We start from the raw sequence: 17,781 nt of genomic DNA, 5'->3' as shown, positions 1-17,781 counted from the left end.
AATAAAGCAGGAAGAGGGAGTGACAGCCCAGTAAAGACCTGAATGAGGTGTAGAAGCCAGCCACGCAGGTGTCAGGGGAGTACGAAATCCTGAACGGGTATGCCTGGTGCGCTCAAGGACAGTTGGGGGCCCTGAAAGGCTGGCGGGGAAAGGGGAGGAGTGGAGAAGATGGAGTCAGAGCAGGAAAGGGTGGCCAGACTACGGAGGCCACTGGGAGGGCTCTAAATTGTATTCTGAATGAGACAAAAAGCAAGCTGAGGATTTTACATGAAGGACTTACATTGCTGAGGACAGAATAGGACAAGGGCAGAAGCTAGGGCACCTGTGAGGAGGTGGAAGACATACAGTGACTGAGACCGTGGAGGCAGTGCTGGGAGGGCTGGACGCTGCTAAATCCTGGAAATGCTGTGAAGGCAGCGCCAAAACAACTGCTCACGGAATGACGTGTGGGATGAAGAGAGGAGGAGGAGGCAAGGATAATCCAGGCTCAGGGTCCGCAGCAACCGGAAGGACAGTGTCGCCATGACCTAAAACGGCACAGGCTGAGGGAGGCACAGGTTTGAGGAAGAGAAGCAAGGGCTGAATCCTGGACAGGTTCTGTTGGAGAGTCTATTTCACAACCAGGTGGAAAGGCCGAGTAGACAACTGGATACAAGATTGTCCTTCAGAAGAGCGGTCTGGCTTAAAAATATAAACTGAGACTGTTAACATATGATGGAATTTAATGGCATGGGCCTGAATGAGATCACCAAGAGTAAGGAGAACCAGGTAAGACAATGGGTGAAGGGCAGGGGGACCTAGAAGAACCAGCAAAGAGCCTCAGAAGGGACAGGGGGCCCAAGAAGGCAGAAGGCCAAGGGAGGAAAAGGTTTCAGCAGTATGGGGGGGTCACAAGACAATCAGGAACTGCCAGGAAAGGAGGGGCTGTAGCAACAGCACCTGGATGAGAGCCTGGCCCATGGGAGGTGTCCACCTTTGCTGAACGCCTACATGACAATCTCCATCCTAACCTCCCAATGATGATCTCTAAGGCATGTTCCGGCTCTGACAGCTGGTCCTGACTTCTTGTCCAGTGTTCCTTAGTATGTTTCTCTCTCTGATCTAAATTTTATTGCAAATAGAAATATTTTGCATGATACTTAATGTATAATTAGTAATCAAGCATTAAACTCAAAATCTATTTTCCTTCACTTTAAAATCAATTCTGGCTTAACCATAAGAACAAGTACTGTTTTTAGAAATGGATTTAAATTGCCAGTCAAATGCCAACTACTGATAATCTAACTGGTGCCCCACAGAGGGTCACCCAGCACTTTCCACGGTCGTGGTGACTGCTGGGGAGCTTTCAGGTCTTTATCACTGTGGTGTCGTAACCGCCCAAATGGTACAAAATCACTGTCTGATATGGTTAGAAACTGACTTTGCATAAGGGTATTTAAAGTTACAAATGCAGCTGCGTGATCTTGGGCAAACCAATCCATGAATAGAGTCTATATACAGTTCCACAAAAAGGGAAGAGACTATAGACACTGCTTCTCTTTTCTACACCCGCTCTCTGAAACCCTAGGAACACTAAAAACATTGAAAATTAAGTATTTAAGTAATATTTTTTATAATAAGTATAATAGTTTCTTACCCATAACTTCTTATTTGCTCAAATAACTACCCAGTATGGAGATTTAACTTCTTCCCTAGTGGGAGCCCTCAGGACCTCGCCCACACGTCTCTTTCCATTCACGGCTCATTCTGTACTGTGGCCGGTGGCAGACAGTCTGCTCCTTTTGGGGCTGAATCTTGAGGGCACAGATGCTGTCTCTTCATTTTTGAAACTTGCTCAGCACTGAGCACAGAGCTTTGTACATACGGGACTTTCGTGGGCCTTTAGCAGGACCTGATGGTGGACTAACTTACATCAACCTGACTACGTGTGGCGCTCGTAGAATCACCGGGTATTATATACTTACGTTACTTTTTAGAAAGGAGTACAATTTCACAATATTACTGAATTAGATTACTACACTTGTATTCCTTTTGTGTTTACTGTGCTGATGTTAAGATTTTACGATGTTAAATTACATAAGTAATATCTATGACTCCAGCACATTATAGGCTTTCTATAAGTCAGAATAAAAGGGGGACTACATGTGTATGTGTGTCATTAGTGAGTGATTTAAAAGTATTCTTAAGTACCATTTGAAGGACAAATGTAGTCACATTTAATTCCTTTTTCTAAACAGAGGCTTTTAACTAGGGAACATTTTTTGTTAGAACACACATTTTTTTATGTCAAGTTATGTTCCTCCTGCTCTATTTTACAGAATTTTTAAATTCTCATTTTGTTCTTTTTTTTTTTTTTTCCTTAAGGAAAAAGACTATGTCCTCCATGATCTTTTTCTTCAAGTTTCTGTAAAAAGAGCATGTCTTAATGAAATGTTATAAACCCATTTTGGAAAAAAATCACTGTAGAGGTGAAAGAAAAAAAAAAAAAGCAAACATCCGTTACTCCCTAAAGGAAACAAAACTGTGCGTTGGTACTGACCTGCGGACGAATTTGGACGTTATTTTGCTTATTATACCAGTGGACGTGCCCCTCCTGGCGTGCGCGAAGGCCCCCGGCTCGTGAGACGGGGAGGCGGGCGGCCCGTTGTAGGCGGCGCTGCGGCGCTCGCGCAGCTGCTCCCCGTGGAAGGTGCTGCGGCTGGAGCTGCCGCGGGGGAAGCGGGTGCGGTCGGGCGTCGAGGCGCTAATACTGTGAGCAGATGGCGACGCAGCGGGCACGCGCTGGGTTGTGCTGCTGAGACACAGAAGATGCGTTACACAGGGTAACCACGGAGAACAGTTTTGCTGATGCTAAAAACTGTTAGAAAGTTGCCATGGCTACTTTTAATCGGCCCTGTTCTAGTCGTTCTGGTGACAGATGTGATGCATGTGTTCACTGTAATTACTGAGACACTATCATTTCAGACTAAATGCCTTTTATAAAAATTTCGTTACTGAAGATTAAGAAAGTACTGAAGCAATTTCTCCATCTTTTTTTTGATGTTCTTTCTCAAGCCTTCATCAAGCATAGTAGAAAAGCTTTTGCATACCTATATAAAAATAATATGTATGATACGTATATTTAAAAAAACCTATTGAATTTTTGCCTAACTAAAAAATTTATGATATTTTGATTCAATTTGTTTGACTTGGTATGAATAGAATGCTAGATTTCTAGTTTAAAAAATAGATAACACAACAAGCAACAAACATTTATTGAATAGCAGAAGAAACTATAGTATCTTGTAATAACCTATAATGGAAAATAATTTCAAAATTAATATGTGTATATGGATCACACTAAACCATGGAAAATTCTGAAAGAGATGGGAATACCAGACCACCTGACCTGCCTCTTGAGAAACCTATAGGCAGTAAGGAAGCAACAGTTAGAACTGGACATGGAACAACAGACTGGTTTCAAACAGGAAAAGGAGTATGTCAAGGCTGTATATTGTCACCCTGCTTATTTAACTTCTATGCAGAGTACATCATGAGAAACGCTGGGCTGGAAGAAGCACAAGCTGGAATCAAGATTGTTGGGAGAAATATCAATAACCTCAGATATGCAGATGGCACCACCCTTATGGCAGAAAGTGAAGACGAATTAAAAAGCCTCTTGAAAGTGAAAGAGGAGAGTGAAAAAGTTGGCTTACAGCTCACCATTCAGAAAACGAAGATCATGGCATCTGGTCCCATCACTTCATGGGAAATAGATGGGGAAACATGGGGAAACAGTGGAAACAGTGTCAGACTTTATTTTTTGGGGCTCTAAAAATCACTGCAGATGGTGATTGCAGCCATGAAATTAAAAGACGGTTACTCCTTGGAAAGTTATGACCAATCTAGATAGCATATTGAAAAGCAGAGACATTACTTTGCCAACAAAGGTCCGTCTAGTCAAGGCTATGGTTTTTCCAGTGGTCATGTATGGATGTGAGAGTTGGACTGTGAAGAAAGCTGAGTGCCGAAGAATTGATGCTTTTGAACTGTGGTGTTGGAGAAGACTCCTGAGAGTCCCTTGGACTATCCAACCAGTCTATCCTAAAGGAGATCAGTCCTGGGTGTTCTTTGGAAGGAATGATGCTAAAGCTGAAACTCCAGTACTTTGGCCACCTCATGCGAAGAGCTGACTCATTGGAAAAGACTCTGATGCTGGGAGGGATTGAGGGCAGGAGGAGAAGGGGACGACAGAGGATGAGATGGCTGGATGGCATCACCGACTTGATGCACATGAGTTTGAGTGAACTCCGGGAGTTGGTGATGGACAGGGAGGCCTGGCGTGCTTTGATTCATGGGGTCGCAAAGAGTCAGACATGACTGAGCGACTGAAATGAACTGAACTGAACTGATGTATAACTGAATCACCTTGCTGTGCACCTGAAACATTTTAAGTCAACTATACTTCAATAAAATATATGTATTAAGAAAAAAAAAATTACTGAAACAGGGATATAAAGACATATATCATATATATATATATTCCTGATATTGGAATTCAGTATCAGGAATACCAAACAAGGGGCATTGCATGCAATTTTTTGTCCCTCCACTGTTCTCTTAAACCAGTCAGCAATGTGGAACACAAATTTTATTGTTTATCAAAAGGCTTTGAATTGAAGGCTTATTTCCTATTTACAATTCACTCCTTTGTGACAGTAAATGCTACCAGATACCAACAATATGATTAACAAAGCTATCAAACATGTTTTTGAATTTGAGAATTCTTAACATGCAGAAATACCAGAAAATAATTTAGCTTTATAACTGAAAGGGATCTTCGAGATTATTTGTTTCACTGATAGGAAAATTAAAAGTTCTTCTTAAGTACCAGTGACTGGCTGGAGCCAAGAAGATTAATCAGGTCTCAACCCCCAGTCTTGTGGGTTGGAATGTTTCTGTTTGTTTTTAAACCATAAAAATTCAATTTATTTAAATGATAAATTAGGAACAACCCTTTATTTCATGGATGGGTTTAAAACAAAATCCTTGAAGAAAATTCCTCTAGAAAATGACTTAAATTATAAGCAAAATTTCTGATAACAGCTGGAGGATGTAGCAAGTTTATGTTACAATTAACTTTACCTCTGCCCTATACACTGAGTCTTTTCAAAAAAGCTCTTAAAATGTGATGGCTATCAGGTATTTTTATATGGTGCTATATTTTTTAAAAACTCTTAATGACAAACGAAATGCAACCAGGATGTTACCCGGGCCTGTAAGCTTCAGAGCTGTCTTTAATGGTTGGCAGTGTGACTTTAATAGGATGGCCGGAAGCGGACATGGACTTCTGGTGGCGGGGTCGTGCTGAGGGCACAGCGGAGGCCACGGCGGAGCCTGCAGAGGACATGGTGCTCGCGGACATCTCTGTAAGGCTTTCAACGTAAGCCGGTTGAGAAGACCATGGAGATATAAAAAGAAGAAAAGCTGTAGTTTACTAAAATTTAAGAATTAGATTTTTAAAAGTCTAATATCTTTCACGACAAACACTTAAATCAACAACAATGGTATTATTACTGACTAACAACAATATTTTTAAAAGTGTACAGGGTGAATTTATCACCACCTTCCATGGAAAAGATTTCACACACTCTTGTTCTCTATATGTGAATCTGATATCTATAACATTATTTTTATGGGTAAAATAATTATGACCAGAGACACCTCACACTTTCCCAAAAAAAAAAAAAGCACAGTTTGGAGTGATGTGTTGATGTGGCTCACTGCCCACTATTCAATAAGAATTCATAACTGTAGCAAAAATCCCCTCTCTTGAAACATCATCAAAATGCTTTTAGCTCAGTTTTAGGTTAAACTGCTACAGATTAAAGGAGCTGCAGATTAAGATTTAGTAAAGGGAAAAGAGTAAAATAGAAATCAATTCCTGACAACCTCTCTAGCCTAAAGGCTCTTATGTCCAAGGAAGATTCATTTACCTTTGTATGCCTCATAGTAACGTTTACTTTAAGTGCCTATTAACTGAGAGGAAACAAGTGTAAGAATGGTCTGTCAAGTCTACTAAAATGACTAGGGATGGAACTAAACAGAATTTATTACAATAAACTCTGTCATTTTGTGATCTACTGATGAGCAGTCCTTACAACTCATGATGAAAAGAAGTCAAATTTTTTAAATAATAAAACATGATTTATCATTATTTGAAATAAAACACTCTGAGATCTGAGAACAGTGGGGTCTCAATGATCAGTTGAGATGGCCACATTTCTTTAGAGGAAGGGAAACACAGTCTTCTGTATTCATATATAATGATTCATATATAATTCGTATATAATTCCTGTATTTGTACAGGGTGGGTGGGAAAGGAGAAGGTAAGAAGGAAGCAGAAGAGGTATAATACAGTAAGAGTCAGGACTTCCCTGGTGATCCAGTGGCTAAAATTCCAAGCTCCCAATGCTGGGATCTCAGGTTCGATCCTTGGTCAGGGAACTAAGATCCCATATGCCACAACTAGGACCCGGTATAGTCAAATAAGTAAATAAAAATAAATACTTTTTATAAAAGAACAAGATTCAAGTAATGAAGATAAGATTAGGACACTGTGATAGGTTTTGCTATAGGGAACTATTTACTATTGGATTTCACTTAGAAAATCGTAGATTAAGAGAGTTACCTCCTATTTTCCCTAAATATTCTTCCACTGCTCCATTCTGCTAAACATGAGGAGGTGCCTTAGGAAGCACGGCTGGCTGCCATCTAACTAGCGATTGTTTCCTCTCCTCTTCACGTGTTCAGCTACAGGAGTTGTACCAAGAGCACTACTAACGCAAAGCGATGACAACGGCAGTCCTACCTGCATGGTGACAGTTACCTGCTGTCTTTCCCATTTTGCAACGCTGTGTATCGATCTGTGGTTCTTTCACAGACGTACGTATTCCTTCTTGCCATGCTACCTCCAGGATACACATTGTTCTTTAAGGAGGGGAAAAAAAAAGACACACATTAAAAAATTCTAGCTGCAGCTGTGGAAAGTCAAAGAAATGAATTCAAACGGCAAGTAACTCCAGAAAAATCCATGGTGGAATTTTAACTTATCAGAATCTTATATTAATAAGCTCTACCTCCCACCTCTCTCTTGAAGGAGTAAAAGGCAGAGCATGGCAAGTGCCTCACCGTTTTTTAGCTGACTGTCCTGCAGAAGCAGTTGTTTGGAAGCAACAAAAGAGCTGGGCTTTATTCATGCCTCTGTATGCTGGTGATGGGGGCGGTGCACAGGTAGCTTGAGGGGACCATGCACCAGCGACAGCCCCGCACTAAGTGTCACTTAGCTCCACACTAAGTTATCGTCCCAAACAGGAACCCTGGGGCCCTGACAGTGGAAGGCCACTCGGAAGCCTGTGGGTGTCCATTCTGCACCTGCTTGGGAAATCCTCATAGCCACTGGCCATGTGAAGAGACCAAAACGTGTGCTGTGCCACCCAGGGAATATTTCCTCTTTCCAACTACATAGATATACAGTGTTTTCTTTTAACTAATAAATCCCTAATTTTTGAACATGTAATTATTCCTTACTTTGCTTTTAGAGACTACTGAGGAGGTTTAACTGAAGATTAAAATTTAAGAGGAAATTAACTGGAAATTAAAAATTTAGAGGAAAAATCCTGGAAATAATAGAAAGGAGGAAAAAAATCCTGGGAAACTATAAAACTATAAAGAGATTACTAGAAGTCTGTAAAATTATCCCATGGGAACCAAATGTAGCAACTTAAGAATCCATCTTTGATCATTTCACTGTCTTGGCTGAATTGTCACACGAGTAACCTAATTTTAAACAAAAATCTAATGTTGAATAAACTCATTGTTGGATATGCTACCATACCTCCCCTTTAGAGACCTCTTAAACGTTTCTGGCTGTCTTCAGTTAACACTGCTTTCCTTTTCAAAGTGTGACAGGTGAAGCACTTCTTCAAAACTCAGCCTTCTGAGTCTGTGCTGCCACAGGCTGCTTCCCTGGGCTTGTCCCTTTCATGCCATTGACGGTAATACTAAGTGGCCACGAGAAAAATTTCTCAATCAGAATCTTTTGGCTTATGTTAAAAAAAAATAAGTGTGGCATAGTAAATCTGAATTTAAGCCAATGCCTTCTTTAAATGAAAAAAATTGTGCTTTGGACACCCACTATGCACGTGACCACTAGTGATTCTGAGGAAGCAAGTGTGCTGGTATATAACAGGACATAAATGTGGGGAAACAACAGTGAACAATGCAAGGCAGCATTTAACTAAGAGCTACATAATGTGGTCCGGTGATCAGAAAGGCTGATAAGGTAATTTTAGAGTATTCAGTTACAGGAGGCTCCAGGCGGAAGGCAGGACTCAAAATGATCTACAGAAATGCGATTTTCATAATGTGAGGAGGAACTTTAAGCAAGAGTACCACATAGAGACGGGTGGAAATCGCTGAGTATATTTATGGAAAATGAGACCAAGCTGAGTTGAAATGACAGGTACACAGCAGAACAGCATGCAATAAAAGGTGAAATTATTTCTTTCTGTTATATGAGGTGATGACACTCTGGCAACCATCTTCTAGTTGATATGTAAGTAAGAGGAAGTGATTTATCTGAAAAACTGCTTATAAAAATATATTAAACCCTACTGTAGTTACATCATTTCCAAACAGATCAGCTGGAATGTAAGTGGCTATATCCATTAATTCTTAAAGTGGTTATATATAGCTATTTCATAGACCAAAGGTAATGATCACACCACATATTTTTAAAACATATGGTTTCCATTACATGTATAAAACAATAGGTACTGGGGAGTTTAACCCATTTACAATTACGATTATGTTAGGCTTTCTGGTACCTTATTTCATGTTTCTATTTAAATTGCTTTTTTCTTTTTTCTCTCCTTCCCTACTTTCCATAAGCTAAATCACTTTTTTTTTTCTTCTATTGGCTTAAAAGTTATACATTTTTTGTTCTTATATTTTTTGTCCTTACGTTTCTGAACTCATTTTTGCTTACTGCTACAGGTGTCCCTTGTTATTCAATGGGGATTAGCTCCAGGACCCTTGCAGATTCCATGATCTGTGGAAGCTCAAGTCTTTCATATAAAATGACTGAGTATAGTCAGCCCTCTGTGTATCCACAGGTCCCCTGTCCACAGATTCAACCAGTCACAGATGGAAATCAAGGGCTGACTGTACTGATTTCCTAAACCTCCCTCCCATCTTCCCTTTTAAGGCATATGCTTTTTCCTTTAATTTCTATCCCTATCTTCACTTCCTGGTATTGTCCAAAATTTTGATTCTGAATTTTCATTATTGTTTTCTTCTTTTTTGTGTATGTTATCACGATACATACTGTAATAAGTTAGCCAATTGCTTTCAACTTCCATATATTTTACAGAGTATTGTAGATACCTTTCTCTTCCTATAAGAATACTTGCTCAGACAGCAATGTTTTCAAGTGGGTCATTGTATCACAAGAGTTGAAATACTTTAGTCATGAGAATATTCTTCTTTACATATGGGGTCGCAAAGAGTCAGACACGACTGAGCAACTGAACTGAAATGACTGACATTTATATGACAGTTTGGTTGGGTATAAAATTCTGGGTTCAATGTGCTTTTGATACTTTAGAAAAAAAAATATTTTTTATCCATTTATCTCCTGCATCCATGTTGAGAAATCTGATGTCAGTGTGCATCTTGTTCCTTTTTAGGTCACCTCCTGTCTCATTCTGAAACCTTTAAAGTTTTTCCTCTTTGTTTTTGGTATCCATATATCCCACTTTAATGAGCCCAGGAATAAGTTTTCCTTCTGTCTTCTGTATGCCTTTTGAGTCCTTTTAACATGAAGTTTTCCATCACTTTTTTTAGTTATTATTTCTTCAAATATTTCTTCCCCTTCATTTTGCCCCTTTTCCTTTCTAAACTCACACCTCCTAAATGATACTAATTCTACTTCTATCCTTTGTACATCTTGGCTTTCCTTTATATTTTCTCTTCATTCTTTGCTGCTAAGGTAAGATCTTAAGGTAGATATCTCAATCTATCTTCCAGCTCTCATTATCTAACTTCTATAGTTTTCTGTTTTAAGCAGATACTGTGAATTAACTCTGTAAATTAATTATTGCTATAGTCTGCCTTCACTGAACAGCTTATTTGTAAACGTAAAATTAAATGCACCAATGAAATATACTATCAAGTAAATATTACAAACATGAAAACTGAGGCAGGAAAGTTTAATGTACTTTCCTTGTGATAAGGTAAATGTTATTTAAAGAATTCATATTTTTTCGTTCTTAAACTACATTTATTAGAAGCTTGGCCCCCTTTGCATGTTCTTTAAATGTATGATTCACTTTAAATTTTGAAACTTGAAAAAAAATTTTAACCTTTAAATAAAAAATTTCAACAATAAATAACTACAGCATATTGCAATATGCCAGAATAATTACTCACACTTGGAATAGTTGAAGACTTTTTTCTTTCTGGCCCTACAAGAGGGCTTGCAGTCATTTCACTTTTTGATCCAACTGTTGTGCTGCCAAGTTTTCGAGCCACATCTTTGTCCCAGTCCTCTTTCTGTTCACTTTCCACGCTGTTAGCCTGAGGCCTTTTGGTGTATGATACAGCAGGAGGAATGGATGGACCAGCTGTAATTTTTAAAAGAGCAAAATTAACTGAAAAACAACTGACATATTTTCTTCTCACAAACAGAAACTTTTGTATTAAAAATAATCTTTGTTTGCATACTTTACACTTTGAGCTAAGATTAAACTTGATTACAAAAATTAGGTCAGCCCCTGAAAACAGGATTATATTAATCATTCAGTAATATAAATCTCTGATAACTGGGGATGACACAAGGACATAAACAAGTGAACTGTATAATGCTTAACAAAAAATGCAAGTTTGGGCAGACTTGGTTTGTCTTTGCACTTATTTGACTCTCCCCCACCATGATCACTAAAGCGTCGTTGCTTCTGGTTTGCCGAGATGCTCCGCTGGACCTTCAGGTGAGCAGGGGACTGCAGGGTGCTGTTGTTTAAGTCACTGCTGGGCCGGGACCTCTGACACAAGTTTCCACTGGATAACGATTCACCCCCTTCAAACTATATGAAGAAGAAAGACGACCAGCATTTTAAAACAAAACAAGTTCATAGAAACAAAATACACTCTTGATTTTCCAATTTATTCCAAGTCATACAAGGAGCAATCAGAAATAAGAAAATAAAGTTTGGATACAGAACTGAAACTTGGCAAACAGGAAGGGAGAGGACCAGCTAGAACATCCTTCCACAAGAACATGCCATCTTCTGTTATCTTGATCAATGGCTTTGGGTCCTTCTGGGTCCAAATAACAGCTACCAATTCTTGAATGGTTATTATATACTAGCTGCCATGCTGGAGGACTTCCCTGGTGGACTTCCCTGTAGGCTGTAGGGTCTCCCTACAATACGGGAGACTGGGCTCGATCCCTGGGTCGGGAAGATCCCCTGGAGAAGGAAATGGCAACCCACTCCAGTACTCTTGCCTGGAGGAGCCTGGTAGGCTACAGTCCATGCTGTCGCAAAGAGTCGGACACGACTGAGTGACTTCACTCAGCTGCCATGCTAAAGTTTCTGTATGTGTTACTTTCTTTAATCATTACAGCAAGCCTATGATCTATTAACCTGCACTTTTTAGATGTAAAAATTGAGGTTAAGAGATTCAAGAGACATCTTTGGGATTCAAACTCAGGTATAGTTGGGATTCAAACTTAGGGTGAAATCTAAAATTTTTACTTCATACACACATATATTTTTTGTTTTGTTTGGCTTTCTCCACCACATTCACAGAACAAAAAATGTGGTTTATTGGCTGTGACTCAGAAATTTCTTAGAACTAAGCATGGTAAACTGGGGATTGATACACTATCCCTCTCTCTATAACACCAAAGTATTTTGTTGCCAGTAACTTCTGACTGAATCACTGGCTTTCCAATGGGAAATCTAATATGCAAAGCTGCTAATGATAAAGAGCAGAGTAATACTGATAATGAAAATTTTAAAAGACGACAGCTAACACAAAGGACATAGTAATGTGCCAGAAAGTGTTCTGAGGACTTGAGAAGTATTAATTCATCTAAACTCTTTCAGTGATGCTAAGACACAGGTACCATTCAGTTCAGTCGCTCAGTCGTGTCTGACTCTTTGTGACCCCATGAACTGCAGCATGCCAGGCCTCCCTGTCCATCACCAACTCCCGGAGTCCACCCAAACCCATGTCCTTTGAAACGGTGATGCCATCCAACCATCTCATCCTCTGTCGTCCCCTTCTCCTCCTGCCTTCAATCTTTCCCAGCATCAGGGTCTTTTCAAATGAGTCAGCTCTTTGCATTAGGTGGCCAAAGTACTGGAGTTTCAACTTCAGCATCAGTCCTACCAATGAACACCCAGGACTGATCTCCTTTAGGATGCCATTACATCCTCATTTTATAGACCAGGAAACTGAAGCACAGAGAAATTAAGTAAATTGCCTAAGTCACACAGCTTGATAGTGGCTGTGCTAGGGTAGGAGATGGGTAGGAGTTCAAACCCAATGACCCTGGTTCCAAAGCTAAGGCTCTTGCTACTTATAGTAGGTTTACTAATTTATATCAATGCAATTCAAACTTCATTTTAATTCATGCATGGGCTAGGTTGTATGCTTATAAAACTTACATTAATAGGAAAATTAAAGATCTCAGGAGTAAAATCTAAAATCCAAGTAAAAACAGGTTGAAGTCTTTAGAAATAATTATTTATATTTCCCACTTCTTAAAATTCTCTTGGCTTGGCTTCTCTGACACCACTGCCTCAGCTCTTAGCATTTCTACTGAAGATCCCTTTCCTCTGCTGTAACAGTACCTACCTGAGAGGATTAGATGAATTTAAAAAGTAAAGTCCTTAAAACAGTTCCTGGCACATTACTAAGTGGTCCTCTGATGACAACTCACAAATCTATTAATGCTATTCAACTCATTCCCTTCAGATCCAGATCTTTATATCCAAATGACTACTGAACAGCTCCAACCAACAGGAAGTTCAAATTCAACCACCCCGAACTGAACAAGCCTCCCATCTTCCCCCTGAGATTCACTCTTTTCCTATCTTGACAAATACGTCTAACAAAACCAGTCACCTACACTACAAGTCTGAGGGTCCCTTCTCTCTCATTTCCAACAGGTTATCAAACACTGTAAATTCTGCCTTGGCTTGCTGTGGGTGTCTGTCCTCTTACATCCCAGAGTTTCCTGTGCAACCTCTCCTCAGAGCATATCCCACACTGTACCACACTATGGACTGATTCCCTCCCCTCCACACTGAGAGCAACCAGAGATCACAGACCTTCTAATCTTTCTATTCCAGTATGTGGCATAATTTCTGGAATGGAGCAGGTACAATAAATATCAGCTGAATGTACTGATTCACTAATAGTTACTATCTACTTATAAATAATTTAATCCTATTCTACAAAATGCCTCCCACCAACTGTCAAAGCTCTGGGCTATTCTTGACTCTCAATTTATACCTTTATATTTGCTGACCCAAAGGATCATTTGCTTTTATGGTTCAATAACCACTGGCATAGTGACTTCTTTACTCTCTCTCTCCCTAAGATAGATCTCGACTGGTCCTGAGACTTCCCGATTGATGTATAAAAACACTTGACCCACTACAAGGCAAAACATATCACAAGATGACTTTTTCCTGGGTTCCCACCTATATTTCATTTTAAATGCTGTATGTCCCTTTGTTTCAGTTACTGTGTATTCTGTGCACCTGGAATAACCATGTTGCCTTTGGAAGGGCTCTTGCATTTGGGGGATGCTGTTCTCAAGGACCTGACTGAACGGGGCCTCTCAGAGCTAAGCAAGATACTATGCCTATTCTTTCGAAACAATCTCTTCGTGTTTAGAAATAAGATTAGTTCATAACTTAGCACTGTGAATTTTGAATTCTAATAGATAAGATTGTTAGTGTTTTTATATTTTTTTCATACCACCTAGAATATATTAGCTGTAACTTAGCTTAAAAAATAATTCACATTAATGTGAAAAGGTGAAAAACTTACTTCAGGTGGTTTTCTACCTAAAAGAATATAAGTAGCCATGACTTCATCATATTTCTGATTTATTAAGGCATCATTTATCTCATCTCGTACAAAACCCATGGTGATCATGATATCTAGAAATAAAAAACAAAATGCAAAATTTCGAAAAACAAGTTTTAGTAAACAAACCAACAAAAATGGGCAAGTTTGTCCACATTAGATATGAAAACTAAGTTCTAACATTTTAAAGTGTAACTATAATATAAAAACTTCTGGACTACTAATATACAGACTCTGTGTAGTTAGATACTGCACATCCCCAATTTTTCAGGCAGAAACACTCTCATGAGCCAATATACTCCCGAGCCTACTCCATTTCTCTCTGCCTAGCACATTACTGAGCTGAGTTCCTTTGTCCAGATAGACATACTATCTGTCTGTGACATACACAGAATATCTTCTCTCTCTTGCAACACATACTCAGCCACTCATGGAGCAGTTTCTCTCATTGCTTGACAAATTTGTTTTCTGAACTGTAGGCAGGTTGATTCTTTGGAAGGCTTGAATTCCACAGTTCTGATCAGATTTCTAACTCCCTCAAATGCTCCTCCTTTGCCATTTTGCCCTCAAGCAAGACAGGAGCATGGCTGAGGTGACTCAGTTATGAGTTTCTGATGGCTTTGAGAAGGAAGAGGGAGAAGGTTCGAAGCGGACACTGACTGGGTGTGGAGGATGGACCCTGCTGAGTTAGTGGAAACCAAGAGGGGACCAAAGTGCTCCTCCTGCTAACTCAGTGCCTCTGTATTTTTGGTTAAAATACGTGCTATATTTTGCTGACATTTATCAGTCTGAACAGTGCTGATTCTTAAATCAGTCATTCCTCTTGTTAGGAACTGTTGAAAGAAAAGAATGAGGCTTATTTACATTGTTTCCATTTTTATATCACTGTTGCCAACAAATGTTTTAGATTATAATGTATGAGAACAAACTAAGGAACTTGAATTTTTCAATGTTTAGCGTATATCTGCAGAAAGAAAAGATGACAACGTAAGCATTTTTCAAATAAAAACTCCTTCCCATTTACATTTGAAACGCAATTTTGGTAGACTAAAGGACTCTAACTTTTAGCCTAGGGAGGACAGCACCTCTCACAATACTTAAATGCTTACCTATTCTTTTTGTGTCATTGAAATCTGGTTCAGGCTCAGCATATGGCTTTAGTTCTTCTTCTTCATGACCAACATTCATCCACCGATCTTTCATTATTTGCTAGGAAATAAACTCTACATTATGTTTGGCCAATCAGGACATTCAACCACTTATATTAGCTCATATTTTAGTAAATGTGAAATTTGCTAGTTTGATCAACAAGAATCATGTGACATTTTCAAACTAAAGTTACTGTTTCTAGTTTAATTAGCAGGCCAACAGAAGGTATAGGCCTGAGACATACTTGTATTAATGTATCTTATGACAACTATACCCATCATCCTGCACACTCACCAAATGAACTGACTCAAAATACACTGCCTGCTGCCTATGTTCCTCTAAAAGGAGTATTTTCACATTTGAAAATTTTAACATAAAAACCTACGGATTTTAACTTCTGCTTCGTATTTTTATAGTTAAGAATAATGAAGAGATTTTTCTCCTGGTCTTCTACCAAATATCTACCGTGCTGATTTTAAAATCATCTGCTATATTTTAAAATCCTCACTAAAACATTAGGAAAGAAGAGATCATAGGAGATGGAAATCAGGGTTAGTCAATGATGATAGCTTAGAGAATATGGGAAGAAAGGACAGTTAAGATTTAAACCTAGAACTAGGAATTATTAAGAATCAGTGTGAAAACAGGCACTGGTGTGCATTACCAGAGTCAAATTTAAGCCAACACTCAAACAACAGTCAACCCTGGGCTGTTAGAAAGCAACCTGGGAGAGGCAGTCTATGGAACGAGGAAACTATTGGCAAACTATATATCACATAAGGGGTTAATACTCAGAATATATAAACAACTTCTACAACTCAATAACAACAAAAAATTGCACAAAATAAAAAATGGGCAAAGGACCTGTATAGGTATATCTCCAAAGAATATATATAAGTAGCCAATAAGCATGTGATAAGAGGCTCAACATTACTGATCATCAATCAGGGGAATCAAAATCACAGTGAGATATCACCTCATATCTGTTAGGATGACAACTGTCCAAAAAAAAAAAAAAAAGAAAATAACAAGTGTTGGTGAGAATATGAAGAAACTGAAACTGTTGTGCACTGTTGGTGTGACTGTAAAATGGTATTGTTACTATGGTAAATAGTATGGAGGCTCCTTAATATACTAAAAACGGAACAACTATCTGATCCAGCAATCCCACTTCTAGGTATATATCCAAAGTAACTGAAAACAGGATCTTGAAGAGCTATTTCATACCCATGTTCATTGCAACATTATTCACAATAGCCAAGATGTAGAAAGAGTCTAAATGTCTGATGGATGGATAAAGAAAATGAGATATGCACATACAGTGAAGTGTTACCCTTAGAAAAAAAGGGAATTCTGCCATATGCTATAGTGTGGATGACCTCTGAGGACACTGTTAAGAAAAATTAGCCAATCACAGGAAAACAAACACTGGATGATTCTACTTATATAAAGGATCCTTTAAGTAGATCCTTTATATAAGTAGAATCATGCTTTATTTAAAGGATTTTAATCCTTTATTTAAAGGATCTACTTATATCAAGGATGGTTTTAAATAAAACTCATAGAAACAGGAAGTAGAATGCTGTCTGCCTGCGTTAGGAGGAAGGAGCAATAGGGAGCTATTGTTCAATGGCCAATACACTGCACTAGACCAGGTGAACAAACTAATCCATTTCAGATTTCATTTGAGATACCTCAACACAAGAAACAAGAGGACAAACAAGACTCCGAAACTGAAGAAAGTTTACTTTAGCCATCACTGCCAGTGAACGGAGACGACTACTTGCTGAGAAACTCTAGCAAAATAATGGACACAGAATTATGAAGAATTAAACAAATAAACAAATTAAAAAAAAAAAAACCCTACACAGAGGTCCACACATTAAAAGACTATGGACTTTAGATTGGCCAGATGAAAATAATATTTCTTAAATCGTTTTAGCCTTTGTAAAGTATACCCCATATGCATCCGAATTTGTACTCAGAAATTTTCATTTCAAAAATGGTTTTTATTATTGTTTTTTTGCTTTACTACCACTTGTACTAGGCAGACACAAGCAAGATTTTTAAAATTATCTTAGCTGAAAAAAATGTTAAAAGTAGAAAAATACTTCTTGAGGACTAAAAATGACAGAGAAAAAGCAGTAAGGAAGCGCTTTGCTTTAGGCTCAAACTGTTATTATTTTAAACATTTTGGTTAAGGGCTGGAAAAATTAAAGAAAATATACAAAGATGAGACAGCAGAAGAGTTTTTCATCTTCTTTCTAAAAAAAAAATTCAGACATACCAATATTCTAATAAATAGGGGGAAAAAAGTACACAGCATGAAACACAAATTCTTTTAAAATCATGTGTGATCCTGTCTCTCCCATTATGATCCCAATTAGGAAGAGCTGAAAGCATTCATATACACAGCCTAAGAAAGCTATATAACTATTTAGATCTAGAAACAATCAAAGGTCAAGCAAGGATAATATGAAATCAATT

General features: G+C 38.6%; 1 protein-coding gene across 7 annotated transcripts in view; it reads right to left on the bottom strand.

Annotated features, from left to right (window-relative positions):
• MARK1 (microtubule affinity regulating kinase 1) overlaps positions 1 to 17,781 on the bottom strand; it is a 139,573-nt gene that overhangs the window by 9,546 nt on the left and 112,246 nt on the right. For 4 of the 7 annotated variants that reach the window (XM_027564473.1, XM_027564475.1, XM_027564477.1 and 1 more), the window contains 7 exons: positions 15,255 to 15,354; positions 14,107 to 14,219; positions 10,970 to 11,123; positions 10,471 to 10,664; positions 6,869 to 6,969; positions 5,250 to 5,414; positions 2,540 to 2,794 (listed from right to left, as the gene is read on the bottom strand). In XM_027564473.1, the coding sequence (XP_027420274.1) occupies positions 2,540 to 2,794; positions 5,250 to 5,414; positions 6,869 to 6,969; positions 10,471 to 10,664; positions 10,970 to 11,123; positions 14,107 to 14,219; positions 15,255 to 15,354 (1,082 nt within the window). Of the gene's footprint in view, positions 1 to 2,539; positions 2,795 to 5,249; positions 5,415 to 6,868; positions 6,970 to 10,470; positions 10,665 to 10,969; positions 11,124 to 14,106; positions 14,220 to 15,254; positions 15,355 to 17,781 lie in introns of those variants that run through there. The other 3 variants (XM_027564476.1, XM_027564474.1, XR_003514877.1) reach the window with 2 other exon arrangements.

The sequence above is a fragment of the Bos indicus x Bos taurus genome, chromosome 16, assembly GCF_003369695.1.
Source record: "Bos indicus x Bos taurus breed Angus x Brahman F1 hybrid chromosome 16, Bos_hybrid_MaternalHap_v2.0, whole genome shotgun sequence".
Classification (NCBI taxonomy): Eukaryota; Metazoa; Chordata; class Mammalia; order Artiodactyla; family Bovidae; genus Bos; species Bos indicus x Bos taurus.
The sequence above is the reverse complement of the archived record's forward strand: the minus strand, read 5'-3'. Positions and strand labels throughout refer to the sequence as shown.